The sequence below is a fragment of the Balearica regulorum genome, chromosome 5 (assembly GCF_011004875.1).
Source record: "Balearica regulorum gibbericeps isolate bBalReg1 chromosome 5, bBalReg1.pri, whole genome shotgun sequence".
Taxonomy (NCBI): Eukaryota; Metazoa; Chordata; class Aves; order Gruiformes; family Gruidae; genus Balearica; species Balearica regulorum.
Window position 1 is genome coordinate 40086410 of NC_046188.1, and position 22472 is coordinate 40108881.

Here is a 22472-nt window from a genome sequence, read left to right on the forward strand (position 1 = left end):
ATGGCTCCTATGACTGGAGTGTTGGGATGGAAGGATACCGGCTCTTTAGGAAGGACAGATAGGGGAGACAAGGAGAAGAGAATCACCCTCTGTGTCAATGACCAGCTGGAGTGCCTGGAGCTCCACTCGGGGATGAATCAGGACCCCACCGAGAGCCTACGGGTCAGGATTAAAGGGAGGGCAGGGACAGGGGACACTATAGTGGGGGGTCTGCTACAGACCACCTGACCAGGAAGACCAAGCGGATGAGACCTTCTATAGACAGATAGGAGCAGCCTCACATTCAGAAGCCCTGGTACTCGTGAGGGACTTCAACCACCTTGTTGGAGGAACAACACAGCAGGGCATAAGCAATCCGTGAGATTCCTGGAATGCATTGGTGATAACTTCCTTCTCCAAGTGACAGAGGAGCCAACGAGGAGAGATGACATGCCAGACCTTATTCTCACCAACAAGGAGGGGCTGGAGGGGAATGTGAAGCTCAAGGGCAGCCTTGGCTGCAGTGAGCATAAAATGGTGGAGTTCAAGATCCTCAGGGCAGCAAGGAGGGCGCACAGCAAGCTCACTACCCTGGACTTCAAGAGGGCAGACTTCGGCCTCTTCAGGGATCTGCTTGTAGAGTACCATGGGACAAAGCCCTGGAGGGAAGAGGGGCCCAAGAAAGCTGGTTAGTATTCAAGGATCACCTCCTTCAAGCAATGTATACCAACAAAAAAGACAGGTAAAAACACCAGGAGGTCTGCATGGATGAACAAGGAGCTCCTGGACAAACACAAAAAGGAAACCTACAGAGGGTGGAAGCCAGGGCAAGTAGCCTGAGAGGAATACAGAGAAACTGTCCAAGCAGCCAGGGATCAGGTTAGGAAAGCTAAAGCCCTGATAGAATTAAATCTGGCCAGGAATGTCAAGGGCAAGCTTTTATAGGTACGTCAGTGATAAAAGGAAAATTAGGGAAGATGTGAGCCCTCTCTGGAAGGAAATGGAGACCTGGTTACCTGGGATAGGGAGAAGGCTGAGGTACTCAATTACTTTTTTGCCTCAGTCTTCAGCAGCAAGTGCTCTAGCCACATTGCCCAAGTCACAGAAGGCAGAGGCAGTGACTGGGAGAATGAAGAACCACCCACTGTAGGAGAAGATCGGGATCAAGACCATCTAAGGAACCCGAAGGTACACAAGTCCGTAGGACCTGATGAGATGCATCCGCAGGTCCTGAGGGAACTGGCAGATGAAGTGGCTAAGCCACTATCCGTCATATTTGAGAAGTCATGACAGTCCGGTGAAGTTCCCACTGACTGGAAAAGAGGAAACCTAACCCCCATTTTTAAAAAGCGAATAAAGGACGACCCCAGGGAACTACAGGTCGGTAAGTCTCACCTCTGTGCCCAGCAAGATCATGGAGCAAATCCTCCTGGAAACTATGCTTAGGCACATGGAAAATAAGGAGGTGACTGAAGACAGCCAAAGCAGCTTCACTAAGGGCCAATTATGCCTGCCAAATTTGGTGGCATTCTGTGACAGGGTTACACCACTGATGGATAAGGGAAGAGCAACTGATGTCATCTACCTGGACGTGTGCAAAGCATTTGCACACTGTCCTGCATGACATCCTTGCCTCTAAATTGGAGAGACATGGATTTGATGGATGGACCACTCGGTGGATAAGGAATTGGCTGGATGGTTGCACTCAAAGAGTTGCGGTCAATGGCTTGATGTCCCAGTGGAAATTAGTGACAAGTGGTGTTCCTCAGGGGTCGGTATTGGGACCAGCGCTGTTTAACATCTTTGTTGGCAACATGGACAGTGGGATCGAGGGCACCCTCAGCAAGTTTGCTGATGACACCAAGCTGTGTGGTGCGGTCAACATGCTGGAGGGAAGCGATGCCATCCAGAGGGACCTTGACAGGCTGGAGAGGTGGGCCCGTGTGAACCGCATGAAGTTCAACAAGGCCAAGTGCAAGGTCCTGCACGTGGGTCGGCACAATCCCAAGCACAACTGCAGGCTGGGCAGAAAATGGATTGAGAGCAGCCCTGAGAAGAAGGGCTTGGGGATGTTGGTGGACGAGAAGCTCAACATGAGCCGGCAGTGTGCGCTTGCAGCCCAGAAAGCCAACTGTATCCTGGGCTCCATCAAAAGAAGTGTGACCAGCAGGTCGAGGGAGGTGATTCTGTCCCTCAACTCCGCTCTTGTGAGACCTCACCTGGAGTACTGCATCCAGCTCTGGGGCCCCCAGTACAAGAAAGACATGGACCTGTTGGAGTGACTCCAGAGGAGGGCCACAAATATGATCAGAGGGCTGGAGCACGTCTCCTGTGAAGACACACTGAGAGAGTTGGGACTGTTCAGCCTGAAGAAAAGAAGGCTCCAGGGAGACCTTATAGCAGCCTTCCAGTACCTAAAGGGGGCCTGCAAGAAAGCTGGAGAGGGACTGTTTACAAGGGCATGTGGTGACAGGATGAGGGGTAATGGCTTTAAACTGAAGGAGGAGAGATTTAGATTAGATATTAGGAAGAAATTCTTTTCTATGAGGGTGGTGAGACACTGGCACAGGTTGCCCAGAGAAGCTGTGGATGCCCCCTCCCTGGAAGTGTTCAAGGTCAGGTTGGATGAGACTTTGGACAACCTGGTCTAGTGGAGGGTGTCCCTGCTCACGGCAGGGGAGTTGGAACTAGATGATCTTTAAGATCCCTTCCAACTCGAACCATTCCATGCTTCTGTAATTCTATATGTAAAAGGAAACATTGAGTGAAACTCTGAGCAGGTCTGTCAGAAAACAAAACCACTCCATGTAACTCCTAGGTAGCGGTACTTCTTAGGGATCAATGGCACTTTTGGCTCCTCTCTGGTCTCTCCAAATATATCCCCTCTGATGCCCTCCCCAGTGTGAAAGCCCATCAAATCCCTCCTCTGGGATCAGGTTCTAGTCTACACACAAACTCTTGCATATTGATTCTTTCTTACCATTTTAAATTACCCACCCAAGAAACTGTTAAGAAGTAAATTCAGAAAACAATAACAACCTTCCTAAAATAAAGTGTGGTTTGACTGTAACAGTAGGAAAAAGGAAGAATTCAAAAGGTTTTAAAATAAAATCTATTTGTGCCTTCTCCAGCTGAATTCTAACCTTCTGGGAGGATGCAGTAGCAGGTCTATCTGTATGTCAACCTGTTCCTGGCTAGTAACTACCCAAGGAAGCACCATTTCATCTGGAGAGAGTTCTTCCCCATTCCCATTTGCTGGGTTGTTTTTGTTTGGTTTTTTGGTTTTGGTTTTTTTTTTTTACTTTGTTAATCCAAATCTAGTTCAGTGTGATCCAGTGGAGAGTTCCATGCCAGCTGCATACCACCCATTACTACGTAACACCACTTGTAGAGTTCATTCTTGATCTTGGTTTTGCCCTCTTGATTTTGTTTCTTTCTTTTCCAAAATCAAAAGCCTGCTATTAAACTAAACTGAGAAATTATACAATAAGCATCCTTCACAGACAGCAAATAATCAGAGAGAATATACGGCATCCAAAACATTTCTTACTAGAAAGATGAAAATTTCTGAATAGCACCATCCTGAAATGGCTCAGTGAAGTTAAGTGCGTACAACAAATTTCTGGGTGCTGGGAAATCTAAAGGCTGCGGGCTTTTTTCTTCAGCTACAATCTGGAGGCTGCTCTTTACCATCTCAAAGTATGGAACCACTCAGGGTGAGCACAGCTTATCTGACAGAAACGGTTTTGCAGGTATCTCAAACTGGGAAGTAACTGCTGTGTAGGGTTGTAAGGCAGAAGAGGATCATTTGAAAGCAGAGAGAATTAATCGTACAGTTGGTATTAACATATGGATGAAACATTGCTTTAAAAGTTCAAACAGCAACTGTCAGCTGAACAAAGTTGGCACAAGGGTAACAAATGAGTTTTGCAATTGTGCTATTTTTACTATGTAATACCAATACTGTATAAAAGAACAAATGTTGTGTATATGTTCAATGCCAAACCTAAACCGTTGCTAACAGTGTTGTTATGATGTGATTAAAATGTCACCATCATTACTTGCTGAAAAGGATTTTATTCCCCCTTCCCCAAGCAAGTGTTTTCATTACTGGAGTTTTACCAGACGTGTTTGTGAGAAAGAAAGGTGAAGGAATAACCCAAGTCAAATATTTGAAAGCATTTAACCATTCTGGCTCATTGACAACTGTATGCTCTCCTTGTGATTTTTAAGAGCTGCTGACGCCTCATGGAAAAAACTTTGAAAAACATAGTATTGAAAAACAATTTTGCCAATGTGTCATATTTTCTGTCTTATCCCTTCCCTTGCTTCTCACTAGTAAAAGAATCTACATGAAAACAGAACCTTGATTCTTTAGGTAGACAAAATTTGGAGCTGAGCTCTGCCAAAGCATGTGGGTGTTTGGACCCTGTCCATTAAAGACATTTAACTTCAGATCCAGGTTCAATATTCAAAGCTCGCAAGAAGTGCTGAGATCCAGGATTTTGTTCTGACCCATCCCTGTTACTAAGAAGTCATCTGCTGCCTGTCCTGCACATTAAACTATAGACTTCTGCTAAGGATCTCATAGGTGGCTGCTGATATCAACATTTGCTGCCAAATTATAAGCATCAGGCGCTACTGAATATCTGAGGTGGAGGAAGATTCTGAAAAATTAAGGGGGTTGGGGAGGAATAAAAGGAATTTTCTCTGGTAGAACAGTTGTCTTGAAATAACATAGACTTGGTTTGTCTCTCACACTGGCATAACTTTTTGAACTTCGGTGAAATCACACTGACTGAGTACAAACAAAAACCACAGCCTTTATGAAGCTAAAGGGTTTTTTTTCATATTCAGTGTGTTGAAACAACACATTCCAGCCCAGCCATAGAAGCTCCTGCTGCCTTGTAAGCACAGAAAACAGAGATTCACCCCAAATCTCCCACTCTGCAAATGACTGTGAGTGGAGAAGGAGAGCAAGCTGAACTTCCTCAGCTCAAAAAGATGCCAAACGAGACATAATTTCAAAAAAAAAATCACATTTCAGCATGGCCTTGGCGCTCTTCCTGATTCAGCTACACCGAGCAGAGCAATGGAAATGTTGGATAGATACCTTCACTGGGAATGCGCAGGAGGGCATGCTTTTTACGTGACCTTACCCCTCCTTTTATCAAAACACTTCTCTTACTTTCACTGACATTTACCCCAAGGACATTGAAGCAAAGCAAGAGAGGAAGACTAGCACGCAGACTGCCCGCCTGCTCCAAGAAAAGCTTTTCGTAGTGGATTTACTGACAACTGGGATATCTAAGGAAGACTGACAGATTCATAAGTGCCCAGGGTTTGTGTTTCACTGTTGCCAAGTCACAAGACAAAAAGCACAAATCTAGCAGAGGGCTGAAAAACTAGAGTTTTGTAAGGGGTGAGCTGACACCTACCATAGGCATCAAGAGAAAGAAGGAAACGGCAACAGTACATAAAGCAGCCTCCAGATTTCTGAAGTGCCACCTATCTGATCCTATGGCATTGTGCAGTATCACAATACTAGACAACCTGTCACACAGACTTCAAAGAGGCTACTTAGCTTGAGCAGAGCACGCTGAATTTCCTCCCAGAGCCCCACCGTCCTTTGCTCTGAAGAACCAGAGACAAACAGTAATTGCTAGGTGAAATGGAAAAAAAATAACCAGCAACTCCAGTCCCAGTTCTCCACTGTCTTGCACTTCATGTGGTCACCTACATGCAGGCAAAGTGAATGTGAAATACTTCCAAACCACAGAAGCAGTAATTTACACTCACTTCCACTGCATTAGGCATGAGATGAAGAATCAGGCCTTCTCTTACAAGCAAACTGTCCTCAACAATGAATGACGAGTAAAATACAGGCTGTGTAATTCCACTTGTTTTGGAAAACAGTCAATTTAGAAAGGTTACCGTAAGACAGCAGCAAAAATCTGCTCCTGAACTCCCAACATCTCAAGCCGTAGCCTTGTCAATAGTACACAGGGTGCAAAAGATTATGGCCAGCTCGGGCCATTAGTTTCCTTTCTGGGCAGGAATCCCAGCATAACAGATACTTATGCATATTCTGTCCTCATTTTATCTAATTACAAATATCTCTCTAGGGATGGGGAGGGGAGAAGAGGTTTGATCACACGATTTTAGGTCACTTATGCAAGGGATTGCTGAGATATGCATTGATCCAAAGAGTGCTGTAATATTTTAAAAGTTCCCAGAGCCTTCTAGTAAGAAAATATATATATATATATGTATCATTTTTTCCTATTTATATGAGTTTTTGAAACTGACCAGTAGGAAAGAGTTGAATCATATACTGCTATAAATCAGTAAGAAGTACATGGAAATGTTTCAAATGCCAAGACATTGATTGACAAACAATACCCTGGTTTCCTAAACACCATCTTTCCTGTATCATATGTGCACACAAATATACATCTATTATGCATACACACAGTTTTCTCTGAATAAGACCAATAATGTCAGAGAAAAATGGAGCAAGGTAATTTAAGAAAAAAATCAACTTTATGTTGCTCTTTTGGATTTTTACTTAATGGTTGCAACTCTGGTGAAGGATGCAACATCATTTTACATTGATGAACTTTTAAAAGCCACATTTAGACATGATCTAATTAAGTAAAACAACATAATATTAAGCAGAATTGCCTCTGCTTGCCCTAGATCAACATGGCCTAAGTCTTCTGAAGTCCAAGAATAGGTACAAAATTGTACAATTCCCGTACAATCACAAAGTGCTTCAAAACTGTTCCTGAGTGCTTCAAACCTGCTCCTTAAGCATGAGAGGAGTGGAATACAGCAGAACTCAGGGAATTTTTTTCAGAGAAAAATGCAAGAATTGTTTGAAACTCGTATGGAAAGAGTTATTGGCTGAATAATTACCTTGGAAAAGGACATCAGAATTAAACATACACCTTTCAGGAACAGAAAACAGTAGTAACAGAAGAAAAAAATAGGATCTTAAAGGTCAAGAAGTATAGGGAGAATTGCCAAAGTCAAGAGTTAGAACTTGCAAAACCTATTAGAAAATAGTAATATTCTTCAGACATCAAAATAAAAGCGATCAAAGAGACTTCAGCTGTTTTGCTGTTAGAATGGTACATAGATTAAATACAATGTAGGTACAGGCCAAGAACTAAAGGAATGCTGTGCTTCAATGGGATGACTGAGGTGGAAGCCACAAAGACATTTGTGCAGTCAAAGCATAAATTCTGAATAATCTCTGCCCAAGAACTGTGACGTGAAACCATACACCTAGTAGCAAGTTCTTTAAACAGATACTACAAATCACGGTTACTATTATATTACTGAAGGATAGCAAGCAAAGTAAAACAGTCTTTAATTGTTTTAGAACACAAACCTTGCAAATTATTGCAGTAAGGCTAAGGGAGCCACAGTTTACTGCCATGCAGTTTTTAAGTGCAAAATGATCAAGGAACAAGGAAACGACTAAGATGCAAGATCCATACCCTATGCAAGAGTAACTTGACGTCTTGCTTTCGTAAGACACTGATATTCCAGACATCTTCTTCTTAGCTATTTGGACTTTCAGAAAATGTTTCATACAGTACTATATGAGAATTTACTGAAAATGGAAAAGATGAAGATTAGTACAAGAATGGCGATATGACTGAAAAACCACTGAAAGAGACTTGGATACAGGTCAAGTCCTAACAGAGACAGTAATTGGCTGGCGGGAGGTTACTTCTGGAGTTCTAGAAAGGATTGGGCTGGGGACTGATCTCATTCAGTGTTTCCATTAATGACCTTGGCACAAAAAGTATGTGTGCTGATAAAAGTTAGCCACTTACACAAGTTGAAGGGAAATCAAGGAAATTAAGAATATCAGGCAAGAACAATTAGATGGAGTGAATTCAATATAAATTTCACTTAATACCCTGGAGATCATCATCTCAACAGCAAGAACAGCTGAAAGGACAGAAGAAACATAACAGTATCAAGCTACTACAGGATGACTATGAACCACTTGCACAATACAACCATAAACAAATGCAAAAGCAAGGTGCTCCCAGAAGAGGTGAAAAATAAAGTTATTGTAGAGGGCAAAACCTCACCTGGAACAGAGTACAATTCGGTCTACTCACACTCCAGAAAGTTAAATGTGAGTAATCCAAGCTGGAGTAGAGATGGCAAAGACAATAAATACTCCAGTGAACAAAGGAAAGGAAAAGATAGCACAGACAGTTTAGTGTATCAAAACAAGGACTGAGAGGGCTTATAATAGTGCCGTACAAACGCATGATAGTGGAGAGGAAGACATGGAGGGAGCAATAGTATTTAAACTAACAACTCCGTGCTGGCACCAGAACAAATGAGTATAAACTGGTCACAAGTAGAGCTAGGCTAGGGATTAAAATGCTATTTCCAGCCACCAGAGCAGTGGGTTCTGGAACCCTCCCAAGAGGAGTAATGGGAACAAACAGTCCAAGTGGGGATTTAAGACAAGGACTTTTCAGTTTATGAAAGGGATTATCTGACATGGTACCAGGGGACTGGACATAAGACCCAGGAACCCTCTTTTAAACCTACACTTCTATTAATTGAGCCTCTGTGGCCAATTTGGTCTTTGTCTTCTCTTCTGAAAATACCCACACAGGAACCAATTAGTGCCAGCTGGGATGGCAGCCTTTATGACATTGGCACCTACCCACTAGAAACAGGACCAGCTCACCCACATGTTCAAGACAAGCATAGCCTCTTGTTTTAATAGGCCCTCTAGCCCAGCCTGACCTTTGATGGTAGTACAACATGCAAGAAAATGATGCTCAAGCCACTGTCATGGCCCCTTAAGTGCTTTGCCAAGAGACCACTAGTGCCAGCGTTCAAACTGTTCTTCCAGAGGCGCGTGCAGAATTCCCTTCAAAGGTAGTCTATGTCAAACCTCATGGGTGAACATCTCCCAGACGCTTCAGCCTCCAAGAACTCACTACTCTTTCATCCAGTCCTGTTAGCCAGCTACTCAGAGGAGACCTCTGCACTGCGGGTGCTGCCTGGGACACCACACAAGAACTACTGGCCAGCTTAATGAGGTCTTTTTGACAAGCAAAATTAAAACCCAAGGGAGGCAAAATGACAGAAACCAAAAGAAATAGCCAGGTTTAGCAGAATCTCATAACACTAAGACTGAAATTTTCATGCAGCTTTTGTATCAGTGTAAAGACCTAACACTCAGCATTTGAGCTGGCCTCTATTGTAAAAAATAGTACTTATAAAGACAAAAGCAAAAGGTCAAAGTCCTACAGCCCTGAAAATAGATGTGTCGGAGGGAAAAACCTGACAGGTCCTGATTGATAACCATGCTTGAGGGAAGCTGCTGGAGGAAAACTGCTGCAGCAAAGGCTGCAGGGAGTTACTGTTCCAAAACCCTGCTGCGGCAGAAAAGGCACATGTGGCTGCTAGAGCAGGAGATGGACATGGTTAATTGACTGGGAAAGTTTAGTAGAGATGGAATTAATGCAAAGAGCTCAGAGCCCAGGCGTGCAATTCTGTTACCAAGGGAAGGAACCATTCGGATGGAATTGCAATCCATTTTCAGGTCAGAGCCTTTCCCAAAGGCAGAGTGCTCACCCCTCATCTGTTCCTCCTTTTCCCCTCCGAGAGGTGCATGCAGGAGAAGGTAGCTGGAAACAGCAGCCTGGGAAACGGACTGTCCTTTGAGGGCCAGCCAGGTTTCGACTTCGGTTGGTGTGTGTTTAGCAGTGAGGAATTCGGAAGACGTGTCAGCAGAGACAGCCTCTCCTAACCCTAGGACTTTGTGGATAAGTTAGTTGTGGAAACAAAACTAGGAAGTTAATAATAGGGGAGGAGGGAATTTACTTTCAGATCTACTCAGCAGAACGAATACCTGAACCAGATACATTTGCAATCTGGTCAGATGAGAATGCCAGGAGTTAGTTACTGTGGAATCACAGCAACAACATGGAAAAAAATACACCCAAACAACTATTTTTTTTTTAAAGTAAAGCAGACTGGAGAGGAAGATAGGAAAGACACAAACACAAACCACAGACGAGATGACATACATGATCTTATGCAGTGATGTGCTGCCAATATTTTGATAAGTAGCACCCACGACTGTGTTCCTTTCAGCTAGTGTCTCAGAGTCACTTTCCTCAGCAAGGGAGGACTAAATCTGGGAACTTCTTCATTTCTTCTGCCATTTTAACAAAGGGCCTTTAAATACTCTTACATATCCTTACAAGTAGCCTTGTATAATAAATTGAGGCAAACTGTTCTCACACCAAAGACTTTGAATTCAATGCATGAATTGTACTGAACAGACTGTCTGGTGTGCAGCATGTATGTCTTGAAATGCAAAACTACTTGCCATTTGGTTCATTTTTATGGTAAAATCTTTGCACCCCAAAAGCACCTTTACCAGCTCTAGGCATAAACCCCTGCCATGAAGGATGGTTTAGCGATATTTATCGGTGAACTTCTTCCATCAGAAGCACGCAGACAGTCTTAACTCACTTTCCCACTCTTCCTCCATGCCCCTAATTTCAGCTCGACCATGGAAGTGCTATGAAGGAAGGATTCCCATTCACTTTCAACACATCACTCTTGTATATAACACTGAACACCAAAAGCAAAGCAATGTGGCTTCTAAACCTCCAATTCTGTCAATGGTTGACAGTGTGACTAGTGTGACCATCACCAAGTCCGTCAGTGCACGCCATTCCTCCCATCGGAAGAACGGAGGAAATAATCCCATGAAAGGGACTATGATACTTACTTTGAGCATGATTATAATGTGTTTTCCTGCTCTGGCGTGAAAGTGCCACATACTTAACATTACAAATAACATATATTTTTCCTAGTTATTTCATGCTGGAACCTCCTGAAATCCTCATTGTAGGATAAGTAAAGAGAAAATTCCAGGCAGGAGAAATTTTGTATAGCTGCTTTCTGCTCAGTCTGAAGAAATCTCACTTGGTAGACCTACTCACAGTAGGCAAAGGTAGTTTCTTTGCAGGTAGAGAGGGACTCTCCTTTAGACCTGTACTCATGCACAGGAAGTTAACTATATTTTAGCAACAGGTAATTACATTAGTTCCTCCTCCCCTCAGCCTGACTAGCACGAGAGTCATACCCGACTGTGAAAAAAAGCTCATGGTTTATATATGCTATACAACGAGTCCGGGGTCAGATTTAATTCAGTGGGCTCTCATCTGTCATGCTGCATCCACGAAACAAAGCTGCCTCTCCCTGTGCACAGAGGCAGAACACTGAAGTGAGTCTTCCTCCAAGACAGCACCAAAATGCATCACCTCATATTCCCCATCCTCCTCCAAAATATCAGGGAAGATCATAAAGAGTCCATCCTCCCAGTCCAGGAGCTATTAAAAACTCTCCTCCTCATCCTGTATGAGGGGCCTGAAACAAACATTTCATTTTGGGAAATGACTCAGGAAGAGCATGTGAGGAGCAGAGCAACAAACAATACATAAGGTGGATATAAATCCAGATAAAAAATTAAAATCATTAAAGGGTTGGATCTCCCTGAAGGTTGGAAAAAAACAAAGAGAGTTAATTAAAAGCAATCTCCACACAGTGCTGAGCGAGCCTGCCCTGATAAATCAACAGCTAGGACTGCGCTTGTAGAGGTCAATGGGAGAAAGAGGTTGGGAGCTGGGGAGAGGAAAGCTAGGACAAGATGAAACATTTAGCTGAGACTATCAACAAAAACAAATCAGATCTGGTGACAAGAAATTGGGAAGGGTTTTCCATGTATTGCCCCATCACCATTTTTTTGTTAGATCTTGACCTCAGGAATGCCTGTTTGCCTTCAACATAACACCAGCTAACCTGATCAAGTTCCCATTCATTTGTATCAGCACAGGAGAAGAGAGAGAAGCGAGAAGTCTTTGGGGCCCCATTCTACCTGGGGAGGTATTAACATCACTTTCATCCACATGCCATTTTATCACTGAGGACTAACATCACCAAAATTAACAGATGTGCACATCCATTTTGGAGACGCACCTCCTAAAAATCAAAGGGTCGGTCAAGTATGATGAAGCGGTAGAAGAAGTATCTCAATGCTGCAATTGAGAAGATTTCTCCACACCTGTGGAGAAAGAGCTCACTCTGGAGTCTTCCCTCATCCATTATATTTTGCACCCCTCTTAACCTGCACTACCCCAACTATAAAAGGTACTAATCTCTGAATTAAAATTGTGTTCCTGATTTATTCTGTATTTCACATCAACAGGTATATGCTAATGAACTGAAAACTTCAAGGATAAAGAATCCATAGAAAACACAAAAAAATTACAGTCTTCAAAACATCCTTTAGTAGTTTAAAAAAAAAAAAAAAAAAGAAATAGCAAAAGCAATGGGGGTAAGCTTGTAGATACAAGTGGGTTCATGTTGTAATTTCCGATACTGGACACTGGTGAGTGATTTATCTGAACATTCAGCAGGATAGCAGTTTCAAACATGATGCAGTTTTTATTCATGGTCAAGACCAAAGGAATTTAGCAGTAAAACAGCTTTCTGAACGACTGTTTCCATTATTCCTTATTCAGATTGCATAGGTTTTAAAGTAATCATAAACATAAAAAATATTTCTCCTCATCATTGACTAAACACAGTCTCTCAGGAAACAATATTGAGACCAAAACACTTGAACAGTCACAAATCCATGGATTTGTGTTCTGTTCTTGAAGGAAATGGAAATACAGACATTACATTTCCCTTGAAGAAATCACACTACCTTTGTGTCTCCATTATAAGTTTCCCTGTAGCACTGTTCACTGGATATGAACTATCTATCTGGGCTATAACTCTGGCCATTTCAATTTTTCTCCCAGCTCTGTGACTAATCACGTTAGGCTGTGGATCCACAGGAGCACCAGAAACTGCAAAGTTCTAGAACCAGACCAAAAATTTCACAGACACAAAGCACTGAACTGGTGTTCACTTACTCTTCCAAAACACAAAAAGCACCCAAAACATTTTCAAAAGGAAATTTTGTTCCAACAGGCATAATCTATCTTCCTGTGGCTAGCATGAAGCCAACTCGAAGCATAAAAGCAGCATAAGCACTGTACTTTGCGTTTTGGCAGGAGTAGCATGCCCGCATCTGATCAGATCAAATCAGCCCTGCCAGCTGATGCGGTAGGGCAGACTGGAATTAACCAACTCGGGGCATGGCCTTATTTCACTGCACTGCACCTGATTTGCTTTGCACTGGCCAACCTATTTAGATTTTTGAGACCTAAAATGCAGGAAGCATTAAGCCATGTGTTTGTAGAGAGTTTAGCACAACATTTTAACCAAGGCCTAGTAAGACAAGGGGCAATCTGAGAGAAACAAGGGAGGGAAACTGTAAGTTATCTGGGGCTCCTTTCTTTTGCATACTAAGATTTCATACACGTTACAGTTGGCATTTTGTATTGATTTATAAAAATTATCAGAAAGCAAGGACAGCATTATCAGATGTCAAAGACTGATACAACTCACAGCATTGTATGAATGGAGAGATGATCCTCAGTTAGGTTGGATGAGTTCTGTCACAGGGGATTGCAATATTAAATATCACTTCCAGTCTTTCTCACCAGAAGAATAACACTGGTGTAGTCAGTGTCCCCATCAACAACCGAGCAGGGGACTCTCTCCCTGCTACAGCTCAGCAGATCGCAAAATTAATGACTCAGGATTTGGCAAGCGCACAGCCATCTAGTGCACACTCATCAGTACCCGTCCCTGCCCTGCCCTCGCTGCTCCACTGACTCCCCGTGAAGCCTCCCCTCAGACAGCGCTGGGGTGCCAGTAAAACCTTCCATGCAGCTGGAATTGCAACTCTCTGACCGCACCTGGCTCAGGCAGGTAACCTGAAAACTGAGACACATGCTGACATACTCCTGCTATTCCCAACTGGAAGGGATGGGGGTGTGAGAAGGATATTTGCCAGCAGCCGTTGAGACACTGCATTATTCTTATCTGAGACATCTGCTGGGAATCTGTGGTTAGAATACACTCTGCTGGGAAATAAACCATATAGAACAATTAAAAAAAAGTATCATACTTCTAATAATTTAGGCTATTAAAGATAAATGAGAATTTTAAACATTCAGTATTCAAGCACTCACTTATGATATTTGTGTTACATGGCACTCAGTTTAGACAGAAAATACACGGACCAGTTCTGTTCTCTCTTTTGAAATAAGAAAGAAGAAAGGAAAACCACTTTCTGCTCTTCATGCGCTAGTCCAGTATATTTGGGTTTGTTCCACAAATTGTAGAGAAGTTTTTAAAGGCAAGAAAGAAGTACTTCCATCTGAAAAAAATTTGTTAAAAAGAAGGATTTTAAAAGTATGCTTTGTTTTAGGTTGTGTTGATGAGATAACTTTCCTTAAAAGAAACAAACCAGTGCTAAAACTGGGACCTGCACTAAGGAAGAGATTAACACACCTCAGCCTCTGCATCCTGGGTAAAACTGCCCGGCAAAGCCAGAAGAGCAGTGGAGTCCTAATGAAGCCGTTGGAACGGGCCTGAAGCAATGTTGCCTTGGTGCTGCTTCTCCACACGTGGGAGTGTGTCACCCCAGCCAGGGGATCCTCAGATCAGAGGTCGGTCTGTCCAAGGGAGAAAAACGTCAACTCCTGAAACAGATTCATTCCACTCCTACAAGTCCTCGGGGATAAACAATACAGGGATGGTTCTTGCTCAAGGCAACATCACATACAGGCAACGGAGTGATGAGCTCAGAATAAATACCAAGTTTGTAAAATTGATCTACCAAGCAAAGAAATTCAGCGCTGACATGAAAGGCAAACCAGAGTGAGAAAACACCAGACTCGGCAAACGATAATGCTAAAAGATGGTTTATTCGCAGCCAATAGGGACACTGGAATGCCTCATTTCAGGACAGCAGAGGTACAGCCAACTGTCATAAATTGCAGAAGACAGATAAACAAGATGGACAAAGTCTGGTCTTGAGAGCAACCTCCGAATACCACACTTCCAGGTTTAGGAAAGCAGAGGAAGAAATCAATTTTCATTAGGCTACACAAAGGATGAGCCACATTACCTTCACCGTGACTCAGACTGAAGACGGAGCCCCAGTCTGCTTTGTGTTGCGGACTTCTGCATGGTCTGGGTAAACTATTCCCACTCGGACGCTGTGATTCCTATACCCAGCCCATTGGACGTGTGCTTTCCTTGAAACTATTACACCCCTCCAAAAATCATACTTCTGGGTCTCAGTAGCACAACCCAGATAGTTCAGTATTGCTTTCACACACCACAAATAATATGGTTTTAAAACTTTTTCTTCAGCGACAATCTTGTGATACAGCCTCCATCCATCCACACAACTTGACAGATTGTGAAAGGCTGGAATATCAACAAAACAAAATTACAAAAGCACTGCAACAACTAATCATACACAAGCAACTCATGGAACCAGACATAACACTGTAACTAGTAACGTATCATTTATCAGACTCTCTCATATTCAAACCAGTGTATCCTCAGGTCTTCTTAACTTGGCTTCTCTGCCCCCCCAATGACTTTGGGTTTATGCTTAAGTTTCCTTGCGCAAATACGATAACATTCATCTCTCATTTTCTCTGAAAGCTGGTGCTGAGATACAGAAAATAGAGTTTTCACGTGGACAACAGTTTTGGTTTGAAATGTGACACACTAGGGCTCATTTATGTTTTTAAGTGACATCAGAGCCACACTGGAAATGCTATAGAGGTTTTGGTACGCGATTTAATGTGCCCAACAACCCTGTTCTGTCAAGCAGAAGAAAATTCCCTTCTGCAAAGCCACATTAAAATCACCTTCACATCACTTGTAAACACTGAACTGGCAACCTAACTGTCCATCTATTTTATTGCTTCCACCTGCTGAAAGCAGCACTGCACATTATACTTTCACTTTAACATTAAAAATCAGCAACCAGATGCTTATGCAACAACATTTTAAAAAATCAGTCTTCATCAGCACTTAATCAGGACGTAGGGCTGTTTCAGGGACGCGTAATGGGATACAGGACCTTCCAGTTAAGAGTCCCTAGCTTGAATTGAAGCCAGAGTTACCACTAATGAAATACTCTTGCCATACAAGACCCCAAGACCCACGCTGGTCTGTTGCCAATATGAAACAGGGATGCGAGCGGAGACCTTTTTTCACAGGTGTCTCATGCCACAGAATTCATCATCACAAGGATGGCCATTTGGCAACCCTAAGGGTCGGAGCTGGCTGTCAAGGCAATTTTATCTGAGAAGGTACAGCAATTGGAAAACCGACCACTGCTGTGCGTTTGCAGCGGGAACGCAGAGACAGAACAGGCCTGGTAGGGTTTGTAAGGTCAGCTCTAGCACTGTGCACACAAGTCCACCATGATCTGGTCCCCAAACACCTGGCGGGGAGTAAGTGTCCCCAAGTACGTCAAAACTATCCGACAATACAGTCGGCATGCAAGTGACACAGCCTAGCAATAGAGCCCGAGCTAGCCCCTTTGGTCCCAGAGGCTGTCTTGAGCTAAAGAAAGGGAGAGCACTGTCGCTGCTGCTCCAAGGCCAAAGTACTGGAAGGCAGTGGCTCCTCTGGTGAGCATCCAGGCAGAGAGCTATATGGCATGAGGGAATCTCACATACAGAAAAGGCAATAGCCTAACATATGTTCCAATGAGCATGTTTAATTGACAACCTGAAATAAAAGTCAGCTGTGGGAGTAAAGACAGAGAAGGGGTGGGGTGGGGGAAACCAGCTCTGCTTCTAGGTAAGACTTTGTAAATTACAAGGTCTTAATTACATTAAATGCATTATGGTACCATATGCACATTGCTAATAAGGCAGAGATGGAGAAAATGGGACTAGATTCTATGACTGGAATTTGAACGGCTGCAGTGTAGACTTGATCTTCAAATTAGAAAGTTTCTGAACCACTTTGTCCTAGTTTAGCCATCCATAAAACAAAGGCAATAATCCTTTCTTCACAGGGGTGTTGAGAGGTTTAATTAATTAATGTTTACAAAGTCCGTTGAGACTTCTGACTGACATTTGAAGTCATTCAGAATACTTTTTAACTGCATTTGTTTCTTCTACTGCATCACTCAAATGTCTCCATATTAAGATATCCATAGGAGGAGAACATGGAAAGAAAAAGTCTGGAGACAGGTACATAGACTAGCGGGAAAAAAACAACCCAACAAATCCAGCACTTCAAATCCACTGCTGTCCCATCAAAGCTATCTGAATACTGCCTTTTCTACAGGTGAAGAAGAATGTGTTTATTCAGACACCTGCTGCCTTTCCCTTGCAGATCTGTTAAACTTAGATCTCTGATATTTTTGCCTGTAGCACTATGTTGGTAAACAACAAGGTATTAAATGGCGGAAATAATAGGCAGTCATGTCAGGTTGATTGGATCACCTTCAGAGGAAGTGAAGGGGAGAAGAGCAAAGGGACGAAAGCACCAAAAGAGAACCAGAAAGTAAGAAGAGAGTGCAGGATGGAGAAAGAGGCAAGCGGACTGTAAGGAGGTGCCAGTCATGAATAAGGGACTCCACACGCCGAGCTGTTCTATGTAATGTATTCCCACAGATGCTCAGGTACACTGGAATACATTATCCCGAGAGGCTAGTCTAGCATGAACGCGGCCACATATGTGTCCAAGTGCCAGAGATAAACTGAATATTGGACACACTTAAATGCACAAGCACACACAGGATGCTGCTGGATACCTGAGCTAGGATTTCTCAGTCTCTACATTGTCCCCCATCTCAGAGCAAAACCTTTGTGTGGCCGGTTTCTGTAGGGGGCGTTTGTGGGTTTTGAGATACAATCAAAACGCAGACAGAGGAAATGCAAATGTCATTCAGCTCCCTTTCATTGTCAGGAAGGACACATGAGGATAAAATACAGTGCACTGCATCCCCTCCCCTATTATGTGTCCTGCTGCTTTTGTCCTAATTTATCCCATGCATAATTTATTTACATGTGTATTGTTTCCCGATCAGCAACTTTAAAGAATAAGTGAAAATTATAAAATGTTTTATTAAACAAGTTGTTAATAAAAAATGCAGATGGTGTCAGACAGCCAGTACCAGTTCTGTTTCCCCCACGTAGCATTAGGACTTTAAAAGGCACACAGAGAAAAGCGAACCCAGCACTTGATGTCTATTGTTTCCTCCTCTCACACCCCCCCAGGGGCGAGGGGAGGAGAAGGGAGCTAATTATTAATGGCCTGATCCTGCCCTCCCCGACTTCAGCAGCAGCGGGATCGGGCCCCCGATTCATTTCGGCACCAGCAGCCCTTCGGCAGGATCCGCCCTCTCCGAGATCCGCCGCCACTGTTGGGAGCCCCACGGTGTCACGAAGTGCGAGGCGGGGAGGCGAGGTCCCGTCCTTCGGCGGGGCGGGGGCCGCCCGCCCGGCGTGTTCCCGCGGCGGCGCACCGCTCCCCGGGAGCTCCCCGCGCCTCACCCGCCGTCCCCAGAGGCCACCGAGCCCGGGTTTCCTCGTTACCGGCAATACCCGCGAATGGCACAAACGTGAGTGGCTTTTCCCAGCCCAGGTGAGGAGCCGTGCGGTGCGGCCCCCGTTGGTGCGCTCCTCGGGCCCCGGGCGCCTCAGCAACCCCCGGCGGCCGGGAGAGGCAGGGGAGAAGTTGCTCTCGCCTGCACAAGTATTAAACCTGCCGTCAAACGGCGCGGGGGGGGGGGGGGGGGGGGGGGGGGTAGGGCACGCCGTCTCTTCCCCCCGCGGGTTTCAGTGCGTGTTCATGAGCCCACAGCACCCACCCGTGAGGATACTCGGACTTCTCTGATTAACCCCCTGACAACTGCGCTCCCTTCTCCCCGCGGATTTTTCTAAGGTGCTACCGAGAGGACGGGTAAATGAAAGCAAAGGTTTTCTGCCAGGACGGAGCAGGAGAGCTGACAAACATGTCAGCACCCCTTCCCAGCTGGAGGCTTTCCTTTCCCTCCAGAAAGATCGCAGAGGGACAGCAGCAGGAATCCCTGGAAAAACCTTCAAGTGTTTTTTCCAACTCCAGCCGGAGACACTTGAGTCCGGGGAAAAAAAAAGGAAAAAAAAAAAGAGGAAAAAAAAAGAGGAAAAAAAAAAAAAGGAAAAACCTCGCAGCCCTAATTTCATCTCTGAAAACTCAAACGTATAAAAACACCCACTCAGCGCAGCCAGAAAGTGCAAACGAAGCGTCACCGCCAGGTACTCTGCTTCCCTGCTTTATTAGCAAGAGCGCTGCCCCCGTTAGCAGAGAAGTCGTTTGAAAAAGGTTAAGACAGCTCCTCTCCCCACGTACGGTGCCAAATCCCACTCTCCCTAATGCCTTCAGGGATTAACGGCGTGCGCTGCCGACCACAAGGAAAATAAAGGACGCGATCCAGAAGACGACAAGCGGCTCCCGCCGTCCCCCCTCTGAGACGGGCCTTATTTCCAGACCGGGGGCCCCGGAGTACCTCCGGAGCAGAAGCACCTGCCCCCTCCCGCGCTCCCGCTCGCTCCCTTCTCCGTGTCCCACCCGCCAGCAGCGGGCCGGATCCCGTCCGAGCAGCCCTTGGCTGCTGGTGCCCACCCTCAAGATGGAAACACAATCAACTCTCTTTGCCACTTTGAAAAGCGAAAGCTCGTCATATGCAAAACACATCTCAGGACTTCCTGCCCCAAATCAACGACCGGCAGTCCCGAGTCATTCATTTCACGCAAGTCTGCTTCCCTCTCTCCCGCACAAACGCCGAGGCGCGCCGGCGGTGCCTCCGCTGCCCCGCTCTCCCCCCGCCCGTGCCCCCCCCGCCCCCGCTCGGTGGTCAGCCGAGAAGCGAGGGGGCCGCTTCGCTCCCCCTCGTCGAGTCATCCCAACTCCGCAAAGATTTGCGGAGGCAACTCCGACCTGCGGCCGGAGCGCGGAGGCACCGCGCACCGAGCCTCCCCCGCTAGCCCAGCCAAGCCCCAGCTCCGCGCTGCCCAGGGCCGGTCCTTCCCCCGCCGGACCCCGGCGCGGCGGCGGGGCGAGCCCGCCCGGACAGCGGCGGCAGGACGCTGTCAAGTGCGCGCACCCCCGCTGGGGCCCCGCGGGACTTCGCCGCTGCCGTCCCCGCGCTGCGCTCCGGGAGCGGCGGGCAGCCCGCCGCCGCCGCCTCCCCCGCCCCGCCGCCCACCCTCCTCCGCGCCCGGGCGCCAATTAACCGGCGCGCGAGCCGAACAATTTTTTCCTCGTTAATTTCGGCGCGAGCCGCGGGGATGTGTTGCACAAAAAAACGAGCGAGTCGCTGGGGCAGAAAGGAGGGCGGGAGGAGGGACCCGCCGGGAGGCTGCCGGCACCCGGCTCAGGCTGGCAGCCGGCGCCGGAAAGGCGCCTTTTTTCATATTTAAACCACGCGGAATATGTACATTTTTGATTCCTACTTACGCTTTCAGGGGGTTGTGAATGACAGTCGCCATTTTGCTACAATGTAACAGAATATTGTGTCTCGGAGTTCTAAAGGTTCGCTCAGGGGAAGCGGCCAGCCAATCAGAGCGCGGCATACCGGCCCGCCGACCAATCCGATGCCGCGGGCGGAGCCGAGGCTCTGCTAGTTATTAGGGGAGCTGTCAAAGCCCAGAGGTCACTCCCTCTCCGTGGAACTGGCGGCGAGCAGGTCTTAAAGGGGCAGCGCCCGTCGGCGGGGCCGCCGCCGCGCCGGGGGGGACCGAGGGAGGGCAGGGGGAAGACTTTCCCGCAGCTCTCCGGCTCCCGCTGTAACGCACCGCGCCGGGAGAGGGAAAGCCGGGCTCGCTCCCTGTCCCTTCGCACTGCCGTCGGCCCCTCGTTTCCCAGGCGGCGTGCCCCACCGGGGGAAGGAGCCCGCGCCGCTCCGCTCGCTCCTCACGCTCCCCGTGTAGCGCCGTTCTCGGGCTGTTTCCCTTTCCCCAAAGCCGCTCTCCGCGCCAGGTCTGCGGGAGCCGCCGGCGCTGGCAGCGGCTCCAGGGCAGCGCCGCTCCCTCTCCCCCTCCCCCAGGAATTTCCCTCTCCCTGTCAGTCATCCCGGCCCGCAGCCCCTGCGCCCTTACATAACGCGCGGCGGCCGGACCGACCGGCCCGGCCCGGTTCTCCCACAGAGCAACTTCGGGAGCCGGCCCCCCCCCACCCCGGCTTTCGGCACAAGGAGACGCGGTGAGATGGGAGCGGGTAAGAGCCCTGACCCGCGTTTCACCGGACATGTAGTCCCGCGGGGTGGGAGCGAGCCGGGAGGCTGGAGCCCGGCAGCGCGGCGGGGTGCCGGCAGAGTCCACGTCTGGGGAGGCAGCGAACTCCAGGAAGTCTGGGCTTACCTGCAACTCCTTAAAGGAGCTGGCGAATGAGTTATGGAGCATGACCTAAGTGATTTAAGAGGTGCCAATCCTGATCTCACCCTCAGGAGTAAATCCACTGAAGTTCACGAAATTACACCAGTGTAAATTAGGTGTCAACAAGAGCAGAATCAAACCAAGAAGTTTTCATCTTGTCTGATACTAATGTAAGCTGTGTCATCCTATACTTCTCTCTCTCTCTCAAAGGTCTTGGCTCCCTTCAGGCATACTCTATCCCTTTAAAAAAGACAACAACCACCACCACCACCAAAACCAAGCCTGCTTCTCCATTCTTTGCATTTATATAACCAGAAGAAACTAAGCTTTAAAAGGCAGTTAAAATACACTGCTGTAAAACCAACAAAAGACAGGAGACTACAGAACCAACTTGATTCACAACTTAATGAATAAAAGAATGGAAGTAATGTCATTTGTGAGATATTCAGGTGTTAACAGAAGTAGAAATAGCAATTTTGAGCTAGCGGGCTGATCTTTAAAAGGCAAAAGACAACCAAAATATCTCTCACAACTTTGTTCAGAAAAAAAATAAAACTTCCTAATACTGGGGCAGAAGAGAAAAGGAAGAGGGATGGAGAACAGAAAGACAGAGAAATGGTTACCCACAGTGAAGAGGGGAGAAGAGCGCAATGCAGCAGTTTCAATAACTTTTTTGCAAAAAGTTAAACTTTCTAAGACTTGTCTAGGGTCCCTCTTTCCAAAACATTGCCTGCTCCAGCTACTAGGTCAACCTAGATACTGTGCCAAGCGTATACCCCTGGAGGGAATCGTCTCTTCCATCAAAGCAATCTAAGCCATTTGGTTACAGGCACTGCTTAGGAGAAATAAGCTTTCTGTCAGCTGGAGAGTTGCCAAGATGCTGAGATCTATCCCAAAACAATTCTGGGAAGCAATCTTAAAGAATGTTGCCATTATCATATTACATTATATTATTTAACACAGTAGTAGCCCAGGTGACACTGAATGTGACTTCAGACCCTCCTGTTCAGTACTGTTCACAGGAAAAGCTAACCACAAACTGTCAAGTTTTCATAAGCACGCAGTTGATGTACACGCTGCAAAGAAATGAACGGCTTAGCATGCACCTGAACTGGTGACCCTGAGCGAGCG

The 22472-nt window shown here is 46.1% G+C and overlaps 1 protein-coding gene across 5 annotated transcripts in view; it reads right to left on the reverse strand.

Moving 5' to 3' along the window:
- Window positions 1-20540, reverse strand: part of LOC104643212 (zinc finger protein DPF3) — a 168580-nt gene extending 148040 nt beyond the window's left edge. For 4 of the 5 annotated variants that reach the window (XR_012835701.1, XM_075754300.1, XM_075754301.1 and 1 more), the window contains exon 1: window positions 20425-20540. Coding sequence is in view for 3 of the 5 variants with exons in the window: in XM_075754300.1 (XP_075610415.1) it covers window positions 20425-20540 (116 nt within the window). In the remaining 2 variants the exon portion in view is untranslated. The remainder of the gene's footprint in view (window positions 1-20424) is intronic. The other variant, XR_012835702.1, reaches the window with a different exon arrangement.
- Window positions 20541-22472: the final 1932 nt, after the last annotated feature.